General features: G+C 43.8%; 12 protein-coding genes across 12 annotated transcripts; 7 read left to right on the top strand and 5 right to left on the bottom strand.

Annotated features, from left to right (window-relative positions):
* Positions 1-61: 61 nt before the first annotated feature.
* Positions 62-384, bottom strand: O0I10_000020 (60S ribosomal protein L29; the record flags this gene model as incomplete). The annotated part of the gene is made up of 3 exons (XM_058480136.1): positions 62-142; positions 205-269; positions 348-384. The coding sequence occupies 3 exons, from the start codon at positions 382-384 to the stop codon at positions 62-64; spliced, it is 183 nt and encodes a 60-aa protein (XP_058348659.1).
* A 332-nt stretch (positions 385-716) lies between these two features.
* On the top strand, positions 717-2,194 carry O0I10_000019 (uncharacterized protein; the record flags this gene model as incomplete). Its single annotated transcript, XM_058480135.1, has 7 exons — positions 717-757; positions 820-908; positions 979-1,029; positions 1,094-1,142; positions 1,201-1,516; positions 1,586-1,787; positions 1,851-2,194. 7 exons carry the CDS (start codon positions 717-719, stop codon positions 2,192-2,194), a joined length of 1,092 nt encoding a protein of 363 aa, XP_058348658.1.
* Positions 2,195-2,749: 555 nt separating this feature from the next.
* O0I10_000018 (uncharacterized protein) lies at positions 2,750-5,254 on the top strand (the record flags this gene model as incomplete). The annotated part of the gene is made up of 12 exons (XM_058480134.1): positions 2,750-3,151; positions 3,216-3,348; positions 3,411-3,527; positions 3,589-3,860; positions 3,926-4,073; positions 4,141-4,450; positions 4,518-4,584; positions 4,651-4,710; positions 4,764-4,876; positions 4,932-5,028; positions 5,088-5,152; positions 5,230-5,254. The coding sequence occupies 12 exons, from the start codon at positions 2,750-2,752 to the stop codon at positions 5,252-5,254; spliced, it is 1,809 nt and encodes a 602-aa protein (XP_058348657.1).
* Positions 5,255-5,394: 140 nt separating this feature from the next.
* O0I10_000017 (uncharacterized protein) lies at positions 5,395-5,880 on the bottom strand (the record flags this gene model as incomplete). The annotated part of the gene is made up of 1 exon (XM_058480133.1): positions 5,395-5,880. The coding sequence occupies one exon, from the start codon at positions 5,878-5,880 to the stop codon at positions 5,395-5,397; it is 486 nt and encodes a 161-aa protein (XP_058348656.1).
* Positions 5,881-6,410: 530 nt separating this feature from the next.
* O0I10_000016 (uncharacterized protein) lies at positions 6,411-8,779 on the top strand (the record flags this gene model as incomplete). The annotated part of the gene is made up of 9 exons (XM_058480132.1): positions 6,411-6,571; positions 6,627-6,775; positions 6,843-6,952; positions 7,019-7,072; positions 7,143-7,556; positions 7,639-7,898; positions 7,968-8,281; positions 8,342-8,592; positions 8,651-8,779. 9 exons carry the CDS (start codon positions 6,411-6,413, stop codon positions 8,777-8,779), a joined length of 1,842 nt encoding a protein of 613 aa, XP_058348655.1.
* Positions 8,780-8,921: 142 nt separating this feature from the next.
* O0I10_000015 (uncharacterized protein) lies at positions 8,922-11,965 on the bottom strand (the record flags this gene model as incomplete). Its single annotated transcript, XM_058480131.1, has 12 exons — positions 8,922-9,041; positions 9,103-9,319; positions 9,382-9,499; positions 9,566-10,376; positions 10,448-10,651; positions 10,718-10,839; positions 10,900-11,031; positions 11,136-11,188; positions 11,252-11,311; positions 11,399-11,765; positions 11,827-11,837; positions 11,913-11,965. 12 exons carry the CDS (start codon positions 11,963-11,965, stop codon positions 8,922-8,924), a joined length of 2,268 nt encoding a protein of 755 aa, XP_058348654.1.
* Positions 11,966-12,693: 728 nt separating this feature from the next.
* On the top strand, positions 12,694-14,483 carry O0I10_000014 (uncharacterized protein; the record flags this gene model as incomplete). Its single annotated transcript, XM_058480130.1, has 4 exons — positions 12,694-13,077; positions 13,150-13,749; positions 13,816-14,254; positions 14,320-14,483. 4 exons carry the CDS (start codon positions 12,694-12,696, stop codon positions 14,481-14,483), a joined length of 1,587 nt encoding a protein of 528 aa, XP_058348653.1.
* A 199-nt stretch (positions 14,484-14,682) lies between these two features.
* On the bottom strand, positions 14,683-15,983 carry O0I10_000013 (uncharacterized protein; the record flags this gene model as incomplete). Its single annotated transcript, XM_058480129.1, has 6 exons — positions 14,683-14,763; positions 14,828-15,011; positions 15,076-15,233; positions 15,286-15,493; positions 15,544-15,678; positions 15,730-15,983. The coding sequence occupies 6 exons, from the start codon at positions 15,981-15,983 to the stop codon at positions 14,683-14,685; spliced, it is 1,020 nt and encodes a 339-aa protein (XP_058348652.1).
* Positions 15,984-16,219: 236 nt separating this feature from the next.
* On the top strand, positions 16,220-18,705 carry O0I10_000012 (uncharacterized protein; the record flags this gene model as incomplete). Its single annotated transcript, XM_058480128.1, has 13 exons — positions 16,220-16,334; positions 16,396-16,583; positions 16,644-16,748; positions 16,816-16,905; positions 16,960-17,027; positions 17,090-17,258; positions 17,337-17,492; positions 17,554-17,640; positions 17,707-17,870; positions 17,947-17,999; positions 18,068-18,183; positions 18,403-18,474; positions 18,556-18,705. The coding sequence occupies 13 exons, from the start codon at positions 16,220-16,222 to the stop codon at positions 18,703-18,705; spliced, it is 1,533 nt and encodes a 510-aa protein (XP_058348651.1).
* A 239-nt stretch (positions 18,706-18,944) lies between these two features.
* Positions 18,945-20,126, top strand: O0I10_000011 (uncharacterized protein; the record flags this gene model as incomplete). Its single annotated transcript, XM_058480127.1, has 2 exons — positions 18,945-19,373; positions 19,473-20,126. 2 exons carry the CDS (start codon positions 18,945-18,947, stop codon positions 20,124-20,126), a joined length of 1,083 nt encoding a protein of 360 aa, XP_058348650.1.
* Positions 20,127-20,264: 138 nt separating this feature from the next.
* O0I10_000010 (uncharacterized protein) lies at positions 20,265-21,301 on the top strand (the record flags this gene model as incomplete). Its single annotated transcript, XM_058480126.1, has 8 exons — positions 20,265-20,270; positions 20,335-20,379; positions 20,446-20,492; positions 20,545-20,640; positions 20,699-20,881; positions 20,934-21,055; positions 21,113-21,152; positions 21,208-21,301. The coding sequence occupies 8 exons, from the start codon at positions 20,265-20,267 to the stop codon at positions 21,299-21,301; spliced, it is 633 nt and encodes a 210-aa protein (XP_058348649.1).
* Positions 21,302-21,380: 79 nt separating this feature from the next.
* Positions 21,381-22,020, bottom strand: O0I10_000009 (uncharacterized protein; the record flags this gene model as incomplete). The annotated part of the gene is made up of 4 exons (XM_058480125.1): positions 21,381-21,511; positions 21,586-21,708; positions 21,775-21,837; positions 21,885-22,020. 4 exons carry the CDS (start codon positions 22,018-22,020, stop codon positions 21,381-21,383), a joined length of 453 nt encoding a protein of 150 aa, XP_058348648.1.
* Between the last annotated feature and the right edge of the window lie 56 nt (positions 22,021-22,076).

Genomic DNA, 22,076 nt, shown 5'->3' with positions numbered 1-22,076 from the left:
TATGTGTCAACGACCCTTTGCCATGAGACATTTATTGATCGTCCATTGAGATAAGAGCTGCTTATGCCTTCTTCTTGGCAGCAAGAGCCTTGAGAGTGCCCTTCTTGGCATAACGCTGGTTGCGAAGGAACTTGGCATCCACCTATAATAGCGCGTTAAGTATCGTATGAATGTGCTGGTGATATGCTGTATTTTGGTACATACACCCTTGAGCGAAGGATAACGGTGTTGTCTGGGCTTCTTGATACCGTTACGGTGAGCCTTGCTGTCTGAAGTGATGGCGCGAATGAGTTGGAGTCGTAATTAGCAATGCAAGTCGAAGGTCGTCGTCATGCGGCATCGCTTACTTTGGTTGTGGTTGGTGTGGTTCTTGGACTTGGCCATGGTAAGCTTCCTATATTAATCCATCCATTGATAAATTCATCCATCCATCCATTCATCCATTCATTCATTCATCCATTGCTCGTGGACATTGACTTTACCTTTAGCACACGAAAAAGAGGGAGTTTCAACGGATATGCGGCTCGGCACTTGATGTGTACGCCCTTGCTGGCAATGATGATGTATGTCCCCCCCTCCCTCTCTCTCTCTGTTACCAACGGAGATTATATCTCTATTTATGGAAGCTTGCCCTCTCTCACTTTCCACTCCTGAGCAACGACGCCCAAAACTTTCCGCGTGTCTTTCTTCCCTCTTTCTATTTTTTTTCTTGGCATATGGAAACTCTCGAACAAACTTACGTAGCGTGGCGTGGAAAGTAAGCAAAATCATTCACTTTATCATTACTCATGATCCTTATTGACTAACGCTCAAGTATAGATATTTGCGCACGTACCAAGATGGCTTTTATATTTACTACAAGGAACCAAGCGAGAATGTACCCGAGATGACATGTTCCGAAGCTCACGGTATGCATAGTGATCATTGTAACCAACATCATGACAACCCTTTTTGAACAATTGCAATTCTTGATAACAGGCTACGGCATGCTCATATCGGTGCTCAAACGCAACCAGATGGACTTTGATGGTAAAGTTAGCAATGGTATCGGAGCAACGGGCATAGTAATTGATGTTCCACACGCAACGTACAGGTCTTTGTCGCTATTATTTACGTTGGCGCAATCACAAAGGATTAATGCAGTACGTCTCATTTGTCATAATATCCATGAACTCCTCTTTGACATGATTGAATTATTAGATGGCAACAAAAATCCACTCGTTCTGGCGAGTTTGTTCCTGGTGATGAAGGTGGTCAAAATTGTGCAACCGATGGCGATGTGGATATTGCTACTGCTCTCTTTCTTGCAGCCAAAGTGTGGGGTCGAGGAGGTGCACAAGGCGAGCTTGATTATCGTGCAATGGCAACTGAACTAGCAGCAGCCGTGTGGCAACATTGCATTAACCACGAAACATACATGCCCCTGATTGGTGATTGGGCAGATCCTGGAGACGATGCGTATCTATTGACACGACCCAGTGATTTCATTTTAAGTGGTTTCCTTGTCTTTTATCAGGTATTGTTGCATCGAGCACTCTAACGATTTGCCTCGATGTTCTGACAGCGTATGCTTGCACCTTTATAGGAAGATTCAGCACGACAACAACAATGGGCCAATGTCATGAATGCTATTATCAATACCACTCAGGGCCAGCTTAGCATGAATCCCCAAACTGGCCTTATTGCCGATTTCTTAAAGATGGATCCTAACAGCAAATTGTATTACCCAGCACGTGGTGAAGTCTTGGAAAGTGAACATGATGGTGATTGGAATTGGAATTCATGCCGTATGTAATGATGATGATGGCCTTTGGTTGCAAGAGTCGCTAACATGATGGGTTGCAATTTAGGTGTGCCTTGGCGTCTAGGTCATTATTACATGCTCACACGGGATGATCGTATTCGAGGTGTACTCGAGACACAAGCCCAATTCTTTGCCGGTCAATTAGCACAACGAGGTGTTTGCGGTGATGGTGATTGTGGTGTTCGTGCTGGATATCATTTGAATGGCCAATGCTATGCTGACTATACCGACATGGCATTTGTTGCACCTGTCAGCTTTTTGTTTTGGGTGCTTGGTTGGCAAAACCAGCTTGGCCATGTGCTCCAGGATATGAATGGCATTCAAGAACGCACCTATTTTGGAGAAAGCATTGCCATGATGTGTGTCTTGATGGCCACAGTCCCTTATTAAATCATCCAATTGACCCTACTCCCCCATCCATCTACAACCACAATATAGCTGTAATCTATACTACTATTTTCTTCTTTTGGAAACATGTTTTCATTGATCTTTGTATGTTGATGCCCATTGCTTTACTGCTGAATCCACAATCGACGATGATCTTCTCCTGTATCACAATAATGTTTATTGAATGTGGTATATCCACTACGAAGAAAATTGTCACTACTATGGAATAATGATGGATCAATTCATGCAACATGGGAGGATCGCAGGTCGAAAACAATGATAACCCACCCCATGTAAATGGCATTGTTAGTATTGGACCCATTGACTGAAATGTGATTGATAATAGCCATGCTTACCAATGCGTGAATCCATATCCAGGCTATGACAGCAGGGATTGCAAGTAAGCGGATTTTCCTTTGTGTAGCGTTTGTGTCCTGTGCGGCTTTTCTATCAGCATCCGATTTTGTACAGCAGGCCAACTTGACTTTTGCTTTGACAACACACACACACACGCACCACCACTGCCATCTCCCCATTGTCCACACCTAAGCCGATCGCATGTCGAGTTTATCGCCTCAACAACAATCCTTTGGGTTATACGATTCGCCCATGTCACCATTGTCATCACCGTCATCGCCCAGCTTCCCCGATGGCCCTACCTCTTCCAACGATCGCAAGCCTACCACCACCACCACCACCGCAACCACCACTGTATACGATGTGCTCTACTCTCCCGACAATCCCACTGAATTCTATAATGGCGAGCAGCATATTGTAACTGCCGGCTGTCCACACTTGGCCCAGTACAAGAAACAACGACGCCAAAACGATAACAGTAATGACGATGGCGATCTATTCGCCAACTACCGATCGCTCGTACGCTATTCACTCACCTGGCACAAGAGTCGAAGGGAGCTATCAACATCCACCAATGGCACTAAACGTAAACACGCTCAGCAGGTATACTTCGTCAAGGGGTTGATGATCTATTTATGTATGGTTTACGCTCATGCGAATATATCAGTTACCGCTACCTGAATGCTCTACATGTCAAGATCCATTATCAAGATTGCACGTGTGTATGCATTGCGTCTATATGGGATGCTGGCGTAAGAATCATATGCGTGACCACATGAAAAGCAAGCAGCACAACTTTGGTAAGTAGCATCTCAGCATGTGTGCATTACAATGGAAGCGCTTATATACATGGATTTCAAAGCTATGGATTTTGCCCATCGAACCATCTTTTGCAATACGTGTGAGGACTATGTGTATGACACCGAGCTGAATGATTTGATCGTGCGACAAGAAACTCTTCAAGTGGAAAGCGGGCATAGTAAGTTAGATGACGATGGAATGAAAATCTCACAAGATTAATTTGGTTGATATAACCATAGAGCGTCGAAGGAAGAGATCCAATACGGCAAATGCTAGCTGGGAACCATCATCACAAGAAGTCAACACCATTGTCCACCGGTCATCTTTGACATCATGCCAAGGTGTACGGGGTTTATGCAACATGGGGAACACATGCTTTATGAACGTCATCCTGCAGAGCTTCATCCATAATCCATTGTTGAAGGCGTACTTCCTAAGCGACCAACACAGCCCAAGTCGGTGTCAGACCAAATATTGTCTTTGTTGTGAGATGGATAACTTATTTGCACAGGCAAGTCATTGTTGGGGGTGAACCCTGGATGGGCTACTAGGTATGCTAATGTAGGCATTTTAAAGGTCTACTCTGGCAAAAAGGAGCCCTATGGACCATGCAGCTTTTTGCAATCCATGTGGATGAGTGTCCGAGAATTAGCCGGTTATGCTCAACAAGATGCCCACGAATTTTTTATTGGTGCATTGAACAATATCCACTCTGGATGTGAAGGTTAGGAAGGAAGGATGGAATTGATTCGCAAGGAATAATGAGAGCTAACAATTTTTTTCGCGCTAAGGTCATACCATGTCAAATTGCTCATGCATCGTCCACAAAACGTTTGCTGGTGTACTTCAATCCAACGTCACGTGTCTAAAATGCAACAATGTTACAACAACGTTTGATCCAATGCTCGATATCAGCTTGGGATTACGGCCTCTAGAAAAGAAAAAGAAGGGTGCAGCGATATCAGCGTCTGGTAGTGGAAGCACAACAAGCACATCCAAGCAAGGGACTCCAAATGGCAAATCCGATTCACCACCAGGAGCTGCCAACTCAACACCACGCCGCCCAAAGCAAGGAAATACACTTGCCGATTGCTTAGATAGGTAAATACACCGCTACACAATCATCCACGCACAGACTTTTTGTCTCACCAAGTCTTGTTCTTTTTAGGTATACTCATCCTGAAAAACTTGGCCAAAATGAATATAGCTGTAGTAAATGTGGAAACACGTTTCAGGTATATGCAAATAAGGTTTATGTTGTCGTCGATGTGCTCACATGGACCATCCATCTTGATTGATAGGAGGCCACAAAGCAACTTTCAGTCAAACGACTTCCTCCCGTTCTTTGTTTTCAGTTAAAGGTGGGTTATGAGTTCTTTTTTTTATGTAGCAAGTTCCTCATACAACAACGTAGCGCTTTGAGCATGGTGTTTCTGTAAGCAAAATTGAAACCAAGATCAAGTTTCCTGTGGATCTGGATATGACTCCATACACAACTGAAGGCATGCATAATGGAAAATCTACAAGGTAAGCTGCTGACATCAAAGAGCGGTGCAAAGGATAACTTACAAAACCATCTTAGTGATTCAAGGAACCTATATACCCTCTTTGCAGTAATCAACCATCAAGGCAAAATGGATAGTGGTCATTATACAATGTTCTCCAAACATCGGGGCGAGGTATTTGTTCATTGATTGTAACATTGAAGTGGTTGTGTATATTCATGATATCCCTTTAGTGGTTCAAATTTGAAGATCATAATGTGACAACCACGTTCCAAAAGGATGTTCTGGATAGCAAAGCGTAAGTCAATCACGTGATTCGAAGGAAGAAACGGGGCTAAACTCGATTATAGGTACATGTGCTTTTATATCAAAAAGTCATTGGAGTATGAGATTTCGCTAATGGAGGAATTGTTTGATTGAGACACTAGAGACACGGATTGTACATATGTGAAACTATAAAAGGATGGGGATTTCTTTTGGATATGTGTGATGGAATGTTGATGGTACTGTTGGTGATGCATCATCCACAGCCGGCAACCCTTATAGATCATGCTGGTATACAAAGGATGATGGGTGCTGTTGTTGTTGCTGTTGTTGTTGCTGTAATGCCACACCGAGAAAATCCTGCAAGATCGGGATTTCGTAGTATTGGCTAAGGAGGACGAGACAAGACACCAACATGACAACAATAAATGTGAACCGGATAAAGCCATACACCATACGCACAATAGAACGCACTGTTGCCATGACCAAATTGTAGACAATGTACAACACAAAAAGGATAGCCACGATAGCAAAAAGGTTGGATTGAATGGGTAGCTGCGCGAGATTGGCATAAAACTGTCGCAAGGCTGGAGGCGCGTTGGCGATGAGGGAGGAACCAAGATTTGACAGGAGAACAAAAACACGATCGGGTGGTGGCATTGGGATATTCAATTGACGAAGTTGATTGTAAATAAAGACATAGACTTGACCGAAAATCTGGAATGCGTTCCGTGCAGCAGTACTAAGGGTGGTGGCTTCCATGGTGATGATGGTGCTGAGATAATGAGGGAGAAAAGAGAGAACAAAGCTACAAGCAGGAAGAAGTTATCCAATCAATCTTAACATCGTGTGCAACGAACAGGGTTCACATCATCCATGCTATCTTTGATCACTTTTGCTGGTCGACCTCCTCTTCCATTCCAGTTTCATCACTATCAGTCACTTCAACGTCGTGGATAATAGTAACGAGTCTTTGACGTGTGGGATCAGCTGAATGTCTCATGATTAGCCTAGGATGATGATCTGTGCCTGACTGATGGGAAAGGTGTTAACAAGCACTTGGTCAAGAGAAAGGGGACTTTCACTTGGGGTATATGCATATAGTTATCCCACGCAATCAAGCAATATAGGTGTCATTGTTCTAGCTCATTGGATATCGTTGCTTGCGGAGCATTGGAGAGAGCGATATCCCACTTGTCTCCTGCCGTGATAAAGACAGCGTTCCTTTTTGTCACTCTTAATACACTATCTCTCTCTCTCTCTCTATCCCTCTCCCTTTCATTCTACTCCAAATGTCATCGCAACCCACACAACAACCACAACGCCAATGGGGTGTCACTCCTCCTATTTCACTCGCAATGCCCACTGACAAAGAAAAGGAATTGACCAGCGATCTGTTACAAACGCTCCATGACCACGACTTATTTGAAAGTGAAGCAGATGCCAAAAAACGGTACCGATCCTAGGAAATGCGACTTGTAAAGCGATCCCATAATAACGCATCACAGTGTTTTGGTCCTAGGAAAACTCAACAAGATGGTCAAGGAATTCGTTTATCGAGTTAGCAAGATGAAAGGCTTCCCTGATTCACTTGCAAGAGAAGCTGGCGGCAAGATATTTACTTTTGGCAGTTATCGATTAGGCGTTCATGGTTCTGGTAGGATATCATTGACTCTTTTTTGTGCATGTATCCTGGATGTAATTAACTTTGATATGGGTGCTAGGTGCTGATATTGATACACTGTGCGTTGTTCCCAAGCATGTTGAACGAGATCACTTTTTCACAGTCATGTATGAAATGCTCAAGGAGCGTCAAGAAGTGACAGAATTAACGGTATGTATGAGATGGCATTGGGGTATCACAATGATCACGTGTATTCATGGTAGTCGCAATTCATAGGCCGTGCCAGATGCGTATGTGCCTGTCATTGGTATGCACTTTTCAGGCATCCAGGTAATGTATTGAAGCTATGGGATATGGATGTACATGGGAGCGATCGATTGACATGGAAGGGAATGGGTAGATTGATCTTTTGTGTGCTTCCTTGACAATTGCACGTATTCCTGATGATCTCGAATTGGCCGACAACAATCTTTTGAAAGGCTTGGATGAAAAGTGTATTCGAAGCTTGAACGGCTCTCGTGTCACGGATGAGATTTTACGACTTGTTCCCAATATCGACGCCTTTCGAATTGCACTACGCACGATCAAACTTTGGGCAAAACGGCGTGAGATTTACTCCAATGTCATGGGTTTCCTTGGTGGTGTAGCATGGGCCATGTTGGTAGCACGGATATGTCAACTTTATCCCAACGCATGTGCAGCTGCTATTGTCAACCGGTTCTTCCGAATCATGTATCAATGGAAATGGCCACAGCCTGTATTATTGAAACCAATCGAGGATGGGCCTCTACAAGTGCGTGTTTGGAATCCAAAGGTAATAAAAGGAACTTTTTTCTTGGACCTTGACATACACATATTGACAACATTTCACTTCTTCCTTTTTATTCTCTTCCTAGTTGTATCCCGCAGATAAGAGTCATCGGATGCCAATTATCACACCAGCTTATCCATCCATGTGTGCAACTCACAACGTCACCGATTCGACACGTACCATCATGATCAAGGAATTCAAACGAGCTGCAGACAAGGTGGATGCTATCATGATCGGATCAGGAAAGTGGGTAGAGCTTTTCGAGAATAGTAACTTCTTCCAGGCGTACAAGCATTATCTTCAAATCGTGGCCATGTCGCGTTCCGCCGAAGATCAACTACAATGGTAAGATTGGGGATTTGGTATAGTGGAAGGGGAAAATGGCTATGAACTTTAACATGACGGTGGATATAGGTCTGGTTTGGTGAAATCAAAGCTACGTCAGCTCGTTCTCAAGCTTGAATTGGTGGAGATGCTTGTGCTCGCACATCCATATACCAAAGGTATCGACCGTGTTCACTATTGTTTGAACGAACAGGAAATACAGAATGCTACGCGTGGTGTCTTTGTACCAGAACGGACGTTTACTTTGACCGAAGGCAACATGGATGCAAACCACATGGATGAAATCAAGGAGAAGGTCTCGTTGACGGAGGAAGAAGAAAAGAGTATACAAAAGGTGTACACGACGACATTCTACATTGGCCTCTATGTTGAACCTAAAGCAGGCAAGTGTGCTGAATTTTCTTGTTTCAAGGGCACAGGGTCTAATACTATTTTTTCAATAGCGGGTTCTGCTGAGCCTCGGAAATTGGACCTTGTTTGGCCTACACAAGAATTCCTCAAGTTGGTCAAGAGTTGGGATAAGCTTGTCGAGGAATCCATGAGCATCACAGTGAAAAACGTTAAAGGGTGGGTAAATGATGATTTTGGATTTGGATTTAGTGCTTTATTGACTCAATGTCATGGAAAATACAGCTCCAATCTTCCTGCGGATCTCGCCGGTGATAGAAAAGACCTGAAGCGATCACAGGGAAAGGTATAATTCATATAAACAACGTTCTTTGATGCAAAACAAATTCAGACCTAGTCATTAGAGTGGACGTGAGCAATCTCGATCGCAGACACCACCAGCACGTGCACCCAAACGTATAAGAACCGAGGACAGTGCCCCTTCAGCAGTGGCTCCTACTACAGCACCATTGGCCGACGCAGTCAAGCAATGATCATAGTGTATGTGAATGTGTGTTAAGGATCAGAGGTAGTAGTGTGTAATATATAGCAAATGTACACATGAGTGCAATAAAGCGAGTCATAAGAGTGGGAACGAGATCATAAAGCTTGTTTTATTTTTGTTGGTATCATTCATTATCTGTCCAATGTAAGTACTTTGATAACACCTTTGCTGTTGGCTGCCAGTAACGTGTTTGTGCCACTCTTCCAACATGATGAGCTAACAAACGCCCTGTATCCATCATCGACAGAAGGCTATTGTTGATAAACGTTGTTAATTATAAATCCTACACATTGCTTATACAAATACACTTGCCTCGAGTGGATTGGCGGTTGATGGGAATTTGAAGCTTGCCACTGGTGTCTTGCAATCCTTGTGATAGGCGTAGACGCAATTATCCTCACTGCCACAAGATATCCAATCACCATGCACAGAGAGCCCCACAAAGTTCTTTTCGTTGCTATGACCCGTATACGACATGGTACTTTCATTGGTGAGCGTGTTCCATCGACGAAGGCTGTTATCAGTAGACCTATTTTCCCAAAATGTCAAAGAATGTCCATGATCGAAAGATGCCAATTGTATACAACTTACGCGGAGACAATGGTGTTGTCATCCAACCATCTCACGTACGAAACCGCTTTCTTGTGACCTTGGTAATAATGTACAGGCTCAGCTGCGAAACGTAAATCGTAGTAGGTGACGACATGATCTAGAATAATCACCATGATCAATAACGTGTTGTTGTATGCATCACTCCCTATCCATCCAAAATTACCTGCGGTGCCAACAGCAAGATAGTTTGCCACATTGGGAGCAAATTTAGCACAGCACACGTTGCCACCATGGCGTAAAGTCATCACTGATTGACGCATAGTCGTTGACCAGACCTTGACACTAGCATCATCGCTGCCTGAAGCAAGATAGGTAGGATTGGCTGCGCAAATATCCACACTCCAAGCACGTCGCTCATGTTCACAAAAGCTGCGAATACACGTTCCTTCATTGGCATCCCAAAGACGAATGGTGCCTTCATAGTCTGAGCTTGCAAGATGAGCCTTGATGTACATGTTCCATGAGAGGCAGCTTAGTTTGTTTCCTGCAGGGATCACGCGTACAGGGCAATGAACCAGCTGAGAGGGTCGAAAATCGCCAATGAATCCCGTTCCTCGTGTTGATCGGTTACCACGTGGCCACTCGTTTCCAGTATCCGATACAGTGTCATTGGCAGCAATGGTGTCAGCCAACATGCTATAGTCAAAGATCTTGATGTCACGAGAGACGCCGCCAATAGCAAAGTATTCATCATCCCTGTCAAATTCGATCGAGGATATGATGGAAGAGCTGGCGGATTGGTCGCTGTGGAACATGGTATCCAGTACACGAAAAGTGCTGAAGCGCGTTGTTTGGTATAACAATGACGAAATGTGCTTGAGGTTGTCGCGTTGAGCTTCGGTGCTACCCATCGTTGTACACGAGTCACCAATATACAAGTCTTGAAGATCCTTGAATCGATCATAGATGCGTTGTCGTTTGACTTTGGCTTCATCCTCATTCTCATCCTCACGCGGGATCAAACCAAGCATTTCCTTAAAGAAGCATCTTGTTAGTTCTCACCATCCATACATGCATGTACAACAACAAAAAGATTCTTAGCTACCTGAACTTTGCGCTTTTTCCCATTTGGATGTGGTGTAACACTTGTCTTTGCAACCGTTGCATCGCTATCATCACCAATGGTTCTTGTTGACATGCCCTCCTTGTCACTGCTGCTGACCACTGCAGCATTGTCGCCAAGTTTCCCTTGCACTTGATTCAGGTCGTCTTCAATGAAACGCACCTTTGCTTCCAAGTCGGCAATGCTCTATAAGCAATATAAGCACACACATACACACACTTGCATGAAGATGATAAACAAAGATAAACATACGTTTTTGTGCCTCTCCTTGAGTTGCTCTAGAAACGCCTCCAATAAGACATCTTCGGCCACCTTTTGATCAAATTCTTCTTGCTTCTTCTTCTCGAGGAGTGGGGTGATGGTTTCCATGATTTCTGCGCACGAAAGAGAAGTTAAATTTCCTTTTTCGTTGCCCAGCTGTCAATTGCTGTTACCTTTATACGGGACCGTCTTCAAGATTTCATTGAGAGCACGCGCACGTTTGCGTTTGGTATCCACTTGGGAGGTCCTGATTCTTCGATCGCGTCGTCGTTTATCTTCACGATATTGCTCGACCACTTTGTTGACTATTGGATGTGATATGTAAGTTGATTGGGCATATGAAGTTGAATGAATCACTGCTACTTGCATTGGAAGTTTGGGAATATTTGGATGCTGTTGAGACGCGTACGGCACATTGGGCAATCGGATGCACGTGTCATGTGTTGAGCAATACACTGATTACTGTTGGGAGCAAAGCATTAGTATTATTATTTGTTGTTGTTAGGGTGAGGATGAAACACTTACCAAAAAGTGTGGCCACATGTGGTTACCACTACCTCTGTCAACAAATCTGTACAAATGGGGCTAATGTGTGATACACGTCAATCAACCACATCAACTGTAGTCATTGCCCTTGTGGCCATCATCATCATCATCATCATCATCACTTACCATAGCAAGTTTTCGGGATCACTCTCATCTTCAATACGACAATCACTATTGGTACGTGGAATGGAGGGTGTTGTAGATACAATGCTCTTGACGCTGCTGACATCGTCGTTATCCTCATAATCCGATCGCGTCCAAAAACGAGCAATAGATGACGAAAAACGACGCCAGCTGTTGATACTGTTGGATGCCAAAGATGATGACGACGCGTTTCGCAATTGATTGGGGGTATTTGATGATGATGATTGATCATAGAAACGAGAGCGACGATTTGCATTCTCACGGATGATATCGGTATGCCGGCGTACAAGGCGTGGTGGAGGGTTGCTGATATTAGGCGTTACACGTGCATCTCCAGGTGGTTCATCCTCTACCAAAAAAGATCATGTTAATATACAACGTTTGGAGCAGCCGTAGTATGTCATTCTCACCCGTAAGAGACCTGTCAAATGGATAAGCAAATATGAATAAAGCTGTGTCAAACCAACCCCCATTGCAATTCCTCCCATCAACCTACATTCTTGAGTTGTAATTGTCGGTCGAGGCTAGATCAAACGATCGCAGATCCATCTACAAGCAACGTGTATCAATAGGCTGCCACCCTAACAATAAAAAGTGTACGTACTTTGATATGGTCAAAAAGACAAAATACACTTGATGTGAGAAGAAGGTATAATAGTGGGAAGAGATGAAGGAAAGAAATGCATGACAGCGAGGGCTGGCTTTTGTGTGTTGTGTCCCCAGGAACAAAGTGACCCGGTGATGGTTTCACAAAGCTTGTGTTGGGTGCATGTTGCTTGTGGAAGCCATCTCATTTGAAACTACTCAGGGTTGTTTGTAGTAAACACACTATCCTAACCTTGTGCTGATCCATTGCAGTTCCCATGACATCAGATATCTTGCTCCCTCATTTTCTTCTTTGCCCTTGTACTCGTTGTTGCTATGCGACGGTAACACAAGACTTATGCATTTGATGCTGCTCGCTGTTGTGAATGGCAACCCATGTTGCCAACATTGATAAAAGTCAAAGTAATCTTCCACGATATCAGCCAACGCCCATTAAAGCATTATCATTGAATATCCGTTTGTTCGTCATGCTTCTGAACAAGCTTAACAAATTTGATACTGAACTGCCCTTTGATCCACACAGCTCTCTTCGCATTATAATTATGATGTCGTCTATTAATGTTGAGTATATGTATAAGCGTGTCTTTTCTTTTCTTGCTCCATTCTTTCTTCTTTTTCATTTGTGCTATCTTGGGTTCTTTGTATGCTCACAATAGTGGGACAATTAATCCATGGCTGCTGCATCACCACCCACACTGCAAAACACAGCTCGCTTTCTCGGCAGCCAGGGCACAGGCCGATCCATGAGCAGTGACACCATTGTTGCTCCACCAGATGATTCCCCTTCCTCATCCTCCTCAAGTCAACGATCACATAATCTAATCAAGCCTCCTCCTCCAGCAGCAGCATCCGAAAACATTGAATACGCATCCACCCTATTGCATCGTAAACCGTTTTTACCCAACACAGATGTCCTTGTTAACGTCTCATCCACATTCAATAATGACGAATCTTCGGAGAAACCACAACAAGATCCACAATTCGAAACGAAAAAGCGCATAATTCTCGCTCTTGGCCGATGCCTATTGCAGTATGGTAGTCCTTCTCATCGCATTGTAAGTTCCTTAATGGTTACTTCAATCCGATTCCTATCCTACCCATCATTAACAACACTTTTCTTGCCATAGGAAGAAACCCTCAAGCATGCATGCAAAACTCTATCAATTGATGCCACGTTCACGATTGTACCTGATTTGATCCTTGTATCACTTGCACATCCAGCATCCACATCTTCGTCTTCGTCTTCCACCACCGATACAACAGCAACACAACATCCACCTTATCCTGAAACCCTTACCATCAAATCGGTTGTCGGCTTTGACGTGGGAAAACTAGTGAGGATGACCAAAACCATGAATGCACTTTACAAAGGAAAACAAAACCCAGAGCAATGCCTCATGTCACTACAAGAAATCATCGACTCACCGCCTTCATGTGGCAACTGGGCCTTGTGTTTTTCATTCTCTGCTATCGGATTCACGGCAACAGCTTGCATGTTTGATGGCACATGGGTAGATGCCACTGCTGCCACTATCCTTGGTTTATTGGTGGCATTGTTGTTCATTGCATCCATCAAGATACCTGCCTATGGCCCCATATATGAAGTCTCGTCATGCATCATTGTGGGTCTTGTGGCACGATTGCTTCACGAGTACGCTTGTTTTATTACAGTGGGGTTGTCACCCATTTTGATATTGCTACCAGGTTATGGCATGACAATGGCAGTGGTAAGTAATAGTGGGGAGCTATGTACTACTTTGGATGAAGATGACTAACGGCGTGCAAATGGGTAGATGGAAATCCTTGCACATCAGGTGACCACAGGAGCCATTCGGCTAGCCTATGCAGTAATTTATGCATTTCTGCTTGCGTATGGTCTCCAAATCGGTAGCAGCGTGTATATGGCCATCAACCCTAATATTCCAGATGAAGGCGTATGCGGCGATCCAGTCTCACCATGGTACTATTTACTGCTTTTCCCCATCATGAGTATTTCTATCGGCTTGGCATACGGCTCCACACGTCAGCAATGGGCATCACAAACATGTTGTGCAGCTATCGGCTTTTGTGTGCTTTTTTTTCTTGGCAGGATTGTCTCTGATCCTCAAGTCCTTAGCACGATCGCTGCATTTGCCATGGGCTTATACGCCAACTTTGCTCTTAAAATCACTGGTGAGCCACCCCTGGCACCTTTATGTGTAGGGATCACATTACTTGTGCCTGGCAGTCTAGGTAGGGGAAAAAGAAAATGACTATGCCTATGTTGTAAAGGTGCACTGACCACGTATATACCATAGGTGTACGTCATGCATATGCGTTGCTGCATAATAATGATGTTACCCAGGGGCTTTATCCCATCCTCATGCTTCAAGTCTCCTTGGGGTTAGCTGTGGGCTTACACGCCGCTGCCATCATTGTTTATCCCACGAGCAAGATTCGCTCGTTGTACATTTCTTTGTAATCAAAAAACTGATCCTGTCTTTGTTCTTTTTGGTTATTAGATTGTTATTGCTCTTTCTCTTGTCCAATTCGATAAAAGCTGGAATCGTAAATACTACCAGGCACAATCAAGCCTTATTTATCCATTTTCATTGTCGTGCATTCATTGTTCTACACCCTTCTTCGTTTATTTGCTGCAACAATAATCCCTTTCTATATATTTACTTTGGCAAAAGTACCGCTCTGTATCGTAGCTTATTAGCTTCACAATCTTCGACTGCTTTGGCAATACCATCTGGCGTCTAAAAAAAGAACAATAAAATGTCAATGCACATGTCAACAAAGAATAGAGCTCATTTTGGTTACCATTGGATAATCCTCGATGGCGGCCTTGATGTTATGACGGGAGGCAAACTCTAGCATAAGCTCGACAATGTATCGACCACCCAAGATCGAGCCTCTGAATATCTTTTCCGATTGCAAAAATGGAAAGATCTCTTTGATCTGAATTGGGCCCGAAGGAATGCCGATTAAAAAGAATGACCCGTTTCTATAAGAGATGATGATCAATCACCTTGTTGCTTGTTTTTTCCTCACCACGTCATTGCTATTACCTATCCAAGAGATTAAGATACATATCCCAATCCAAGTCGGCACTAACGGTGTCGAGGATCATATCAAACTTGGGTGCATTCTTGATGTAATCAGCCGTAAAGTCCTTGGAGCACATGAATTCGTGGGCACCATATTTCAGGCATTCCTCTTTCTTGCCCTATAAAAGGAATGAGTATACAATAGTTTAGTCGCTGTCATAGTAAACTTACCGGTGTATGCGATATGGCGGTAACATGTAGCCCCCACGCTCTTGCAAATTTCAACGATAAATGACCCAAACCCCCAATACCGATGACAGCCACACGTCCAGTGGGAGGTATTTGAGATTTCCAGAGTGCGGTAAACACTGTCAAACCAGCACACATCAAAGGTGCAGCCTCCTTGGGTTTCAAGTTGTCAGGGATACGGTACACAAACCTTGATGAGATATGTTAGTGAGCTGCAAGCATGTAATGACTATTACTTACCTATCCTTGCAAACGACACCATGGGCGAATGCATTGTTGTTTCCTTCTGGGAACATGACGCGGTCATAGCACATGATATCATTGCCCGAATTGCATTGACGGCAATCGAGACAGCAATTACGTAAATAAGAATAGCTGTTGTACATTAATATGGGATCATTCAACCAACGCTTTCTAATAACTTACCCCACAATGTCACCCTTTGCAAATTTTGTCACTGAAGAACCAACGTCGACTACTTCACCAACAGGCTCATGACCCAAGATTGTTTCTGGTTGGGACATGTAAATCACGTCCGTGTGACAGAGCCCACAGGCAAGGATTTTGATGTAGATCTCGTCATCCTTAAGAGGTGGAGCATGATACGTAATTTCCTTGAATTTGCCGGGCTTGTCAGTGGTAGCAAATGCGGTGATGTTGTAACCGTTGTTGTTCGACATGTTGATTGTGAATCAAAGTGAGAGATAGAATGGGACGGCATCAACCCTACCAAGAGCGCACAACTTTATCTAATTTCCATGGGTTATCATATCTCATCATCTCCCCAAGCATAATAGAAGATCATGCATACCCTTGATTTTTCTCGCGATGCTGTATACCTTGCATGAATTGGACAGCTGAAATCCAGAGGAGATCGCACCCCGCATAATACTTCTTTCTCAGCTCCCAACACACGATGCCTTCCACAACAAGCCCGCTTGAACGCGTGGCACGAGCCATCGCACCTGATTCAGCAACCACAACTCGTCAGAAGATTGAATCGTTGGCAGCATTCAATAGCGTGCTACATGGTAGACCCTGTCATTCCTTGTGTTTTCGAAAACGATATTCAACGATTGGCAACTTGGATAGATGTCAACCTTGACCAAGCTCAATCGATCTTCTCGGCCGTGCCTCTCGCCAACTTTTACCTCGTATTCGGCAGCCTCGACAGCGAAGATAATGAAGAACAGCAGCTCTCGAATATCATGTGCGAGGTGATAAGCAAATTACTGCGGCCGTTCTCGTACGACATGATTATGCAAGATGAAAACAACCAGGTAGCGAATGCAAGCAACATCATTCTCATCACTATCCCACTCATCGACATGGCACATTAGAACTTTCTCTCTCAAGGATTGAATCATTTTTCACCAGAGATTCGGCAGCTGTCTCTTGAACAAGTAGCCAAGTGCCTGGATGCTTCATCAACCATGCATCAAGTGGTATGTAATATGGAAGGAAGGGAATCTCTTTGATAATCCTATAGCAATAACCATCGTCCTATTACAGGCAACATCGCCAATCTTCCCATTCGTGTTGACAACAATTGCGTTCAGAGATACAGGTGTTGCTAGTAGAGCAGTCGATATCGCTGCCAAGGTAGTGTACCAAAACTCGCTAAAGAAACGAACATCATGCTCAATCATATTATAGATCGCATCCAATGAGCCTGAATGCTTATTTGTCAACAATGCATCCATCCTTCGTGGTTTACAGGGAACGTAAGTATGTTGTTGTTATGGAAAGTTGTCTTGGATCAATGTTGACATCCACATGATTATAGGAGTGACGCCGTACGGTTTCGTGTTTATGATTTGATTATACGAGTTGCTGGGTCGTCTGATGATGCGTTTCGGCTGGCGGAGAGCTCGGGATTTTTGGGACCTATATTGGATGAAGTCAACTCTGACGATATCTTGGTTCAGTTGAATGCAATTGAAATGCTCAAAGAGGTAAAGGATGGCATGATTTTTTTTCACCCAGCGATCATGAGATGCTTATTCTCACCTTTGATTGTGCATGCCTACTAGGTTGCAATTACTCCTTGTGGACTGGATTTCCTCGAGCGATCAGGTGTGCTGCAAACTTTGGCTTCTCAAATAGGCAATTCTGAAACCAACGACACAATCACAATCCTTGTCAAGTCGCTAATTCTCAAGTTCTTTGGAAAATTGGGAGAGAATGAAGTATGTAATGTATGGTAGTGGTTTTCATCGAACGTATTCAATTGATTATACATGTGCCTAGGCAATTCAATTCGAACCAATCCAGAGCAAATACCAGGTGTTTGACAAATTGCAACAGTGCCTTGATGACACCAATAAGGAAATATTGGTAAGGAAGCCTGCGAATTAACCAATCCAGCTTGATTATGGGGGGCTGATAGTAATTATCGTTTAGACCGTGGCTATTGCAGTGGTGGGTTTGATTGGATCTCATGCAGCTGGCCTCGCTCTGCTACTCGATTCGCCGTTGATGAGCAAGTTCATGGAAGGATATCAAGCATCGTCTGGAGATGTTAAAGCCGTCTATATTCAAAGTTTATCCAAGTTTATTGGAATAAGGTTAGTAGTACATTGAATGGCCCGATGTTAAGATTTAATGCACTAAGACTTTTGTACCCACTTCTTATGCACATAGTGGTGACCCTGCAGTAGAGCAAATGACGCGTCAAGTTTACCAAACCATCAATGGCAAGTTGAACACAATGGAAAATGCAGCCAAATATGGAGGCACAGCTAAAAATATGTTTCGTCTCCAGGGGCACCTTCGACATTGGAAAGCTTGATGCAGACGGCGACTCAACCCTTGGAAGAAATCCGAGTACCTATCTTTGCTTTGATGCAAGCCATTGCAAGTCATACTTGGGGCCGAGAAGTGAGTACTATTTTATTGCCATGGCTCGGTGGATTTGGTGCATGTTGACAGGTGTCATATATGGGAGAAGGATAGGGCAAGGGAGCAACAACGAAAGAGAGCATGTGTGTGAAATGTGCGTGTGTGAAGAACAAAAAAAGGGATGTGGTCCTGCAGAAGTTGGGGTCTCGGTCGGGCTGAAAACAACAGGCATCTGATTCCAAAGTACGTTTTTTGTAGGAAATGGCACGAGCCCCCACGTTCCTAGGATACTTACTGGATCGGTCTACTGAACATACGCCACTTGGGCAGGTAATGTCAATGACACACTATACATATATGTATACAGGAACGCCACTAACGCATGTCTATGCACACACACACACAAAATAGAAATGGAAATTTGGCATTGTACAAACGTTGGTATCAGCAGAAAATTCACGGCAAATATTTGGGCAACATTATACGTTGATGCTTCAGTTTATCCGACAAGGCCCATACTACCGACCCACCGAGGCAGCCGCGATTATGGAGAGCGCTTAGTGATAGGGATGAGGGGAAATAAAAAAGGGGTCTTTTGATGCAGTGTATTCAAATGTCGGAATTGGTCCTGTCATCCACAAGATTGTTATTACTCATACATCGTGCATTAGTAAGTTGCATGCGTGGAAACCCCCATCAAATAACGAATAAAAAGAGTGGTGGAGAAAAAAGAAACCGAGCTCGAACCCGCTTGTCCATTACATGACCTCCTTTTCCACCTACCTTTACCTCCTCCTCTCATGTCGTTAAAATACAGCATACAACAAGACCAACACAATCTCCTTCCAAAACATCGAATACGGCGCAACCATCCTTATGTGCCTGGTTGTTGGTCAACAGCTATCAGAGGCATTGCTTTTCGTCATCGAGAGCCTGTGTCACCACCTGATAACCATAAAGCCAAAAATGACAGATACGATATCCTCGCCGTACTAGAATCCATTGGCACGGGCGCGTATGCTCAAGTACGGCTAGGTGTTGGAAGCGACTATAACCTATACGCTATAAAGACCTTTCGACCACGTTCCAAAAAGGTGTCCCATCGCTCATTCTTGAAGGCTATCAGCTCCGAATACTGTATTGCAGCAACAATGGACCACCCCAACATAATCAAAACATTGGATTTCAGCATCGACCAAAGTGGTCATTATTTTACGACAATGGAATATGTAAGCGCTTTTCACGTTTATTTTCCCACATCATTTTAATGTGGGTGAATCCATCAACGGGCTGCTTCTCATACTTTTGCATGCATTTTTGTTATATAGTGTGCAGATGAAGACTTGTGTAGTGCCATTACGCATGGGAGTTTGACCAAAGAGGAGAAGTATTGCTTTTTCAAACAAATCCTTCAAGGCGTGATGTACATGCATTCAATGGGTGTAGCTCATCGTGACATCAAGCCAGAGAATATCTTAATTCATGGACATCTTGTGCGGATTACCGATTTTGGTCAAGCGTCGGTTATGCGTGATGCATGGCATTCAAACAACCAGCTATGTTTTGGCGTATGTGGTACTGTATGCTATGCAGCCCCCGAGGTGTTTGTTTCATCCACAGGCTACGAGGGCGATAAAGCTGACATGTGGTCCGTTGGGATGGTGCTGTATGTACTCCTATATGGTGACCTGCTTTTTACAAGCGCCAAAACTACCAACCCCTACTATCGTTCCTTTGTTCGTCAACATGCTATGCGACGCTTTTCATTCTTTGATCGTTTGGATCCTGAAGTCACTGAAACGCTTTATCATCTCCTTGATCCCAATCCAGCTACTCGTTATACGTGCAAACGTACCCTGCTTATGCCTTGGATCACCAACATTCAAGCTTGCAAGCCGAGTACCCGAAAGCATGATCATTGTAATCACCACGTGCGCAAAAAGTTGACACCTTTAAGCAAGCATATAATGTCCCTGTTGTAATACATACCACCACCATGATACCCTTTTGCACTTGCCATCCATCACCACTCTTGACATCATTTGTCGTATTGAGTCACGACCACCATCAACCCCCCCCCTTTCTCGCTTTGATTTTCTCCATCCTCCTGTATATTTAGAATGCCAGTATGTTTACTAGTAAACTCGCTGAAAGCAACTCGCCAACCCACACCTCCATGACATTTGATAGACCAATCTTGAACGACCCAACGACAATGTTGCCATTGCCAACAATGTGAGTGCCGGCATTTTGCTCTCTCTTCTCACTCACGAACACTCAACTCATGTTGGACTTGATTAGGCATTGTCCCTGATCGACTTTTTAGAAACCCCTCTCGTCTTTGAACAGTGAGTGCCTCTGTTGCCTGGCAACGGTTTCATCAATGACTCATTCTTCCAGAGGGAACGTGGTAGTGGATTATTATGCGTGTCAAGATATGCCTGAACATCTCAAGCAGTGGGCATTTGATCTCGTCAAGGACAACATGTATGACATGTAAGACTTGTGAAGATACCCTGCATCACTGCATGTTGGCTGATTTGATGGTTGTTAGGTATGCTCGATCCAAAGATGGGTGGGATGATGAACACAAAAAGAGCGAGATGTTTGCCCCTGAAGCCCGGTATCTTGTCGCACGATCAGCCAAAGAACCCATGGATCTGAAAGGATTCCTTCTCTTTCGAATGCTTCATGAAGAAACGATGGATGACGATGTGATGGCACAGGCAGCTTACTGGTAAATACAAAGAGTGTGCTCGATGATTGTGGTGGTTAAATTGTATTGCTAGCTTTGAGCTACAGCTCATTCCAGATGCGCGTGGCCTTGGTATAGGCGAATACCTGATGAACTTACTGGAGCGGATTGGTAAACATTGGAGGATGGATAAGATGATGCTTACGGTGTTCAAAGGTAAGGAAGTATAACGCATGAACTTGTACAACCATAAGATGCTGATACTTTATATAGCAAACAAAGGGGCATTTCGATTTTATACCGAAAAGATGGGGTAATTACAAGAATAGAAACGTGAACAGAACTTGTAAACTAATCACGATTACCAGATTCGAGCTGGATGAGATCTCACCAAGCGCCTGTCTCTCGCATTTACAAGCACGCAAGTTTGATTATGAAATCTTGAGCAAAGCTTTATTATGATGAGGAGTAGCAATAAGGGAATAAAGAAGAAGAAGAAGGATCTAATAATATACACAAAGGAGGAGGTGTCATTATTCTTCTAGAGAATGGTGGTGATTGTGGAATAACTGCCAACAAGGACAACGAGGATTTGAATGAGTGCCCATAGAAATGGAATCCACGTGGACATGACAAAGAAACCTGCATTGTATACAAATGCTAATGCGACTCCTATATACCAAGTTTGGGTCAGCTGCAAGGGAATCAAATTACCGACATGTGAGAGAGAGATGAGCTCCACTTACCCATGATGCTTCCTATCATAAATGATGCCAAAGCCCCACCAACAACAAAAATGATTGGGATCATCATAAGCGTGTACCAACGTAGTGTGCGTGTTTTAGCGAACATTAGAAACGCCCATATGCCTATATCAAATGTATGTATTAGACCACAGCCGCCTGCACCAGTATGATTCCAAGTATGTTGCCTACCTGCTGGGAGATACACCAATGTTGCAAAAAGCACTGACCAAATTGTAGTATAGCGCCATATGTCTAAAATAGACTTAGTAGCTATTCAAAGTGGAATAAAGCATACTTACCGTTCAAGTAGTAGAGTGAATGGGGGACATCGGCAATCAAGTTGATGGGTACGAAATCAGAGCTGAATGGCCAATAGAGGGAAGGCCATGGAGGAGCTTCGTTGTAACCGTATGGTAAACGAAAAGAGGTTGACATAGTAGTGATAAGGTGAGCATGTGTTCTATGTGTTCTCTTTGCTGTTTTTGGTTGTT

The sequence above is a fragment of the Lichtheimia ornata genome (assembly GCF_029851405.1).
Source record: "Lichtheimia ornata isolate CBS 291.66 chromosome Unknown scaffold00001, whole genome shotgun sequence".
Classification (NCBI taxonomy): Eukaryota; Fungi; Mucoromycota; class Mucoromycetes; order Mucorales; family Lichtheimiaceae; genus Lichtheimia; species Lichtheimia ornata.
This window is presented reverse-complemented; position numbering and strand designations above follow the sequence as displayed.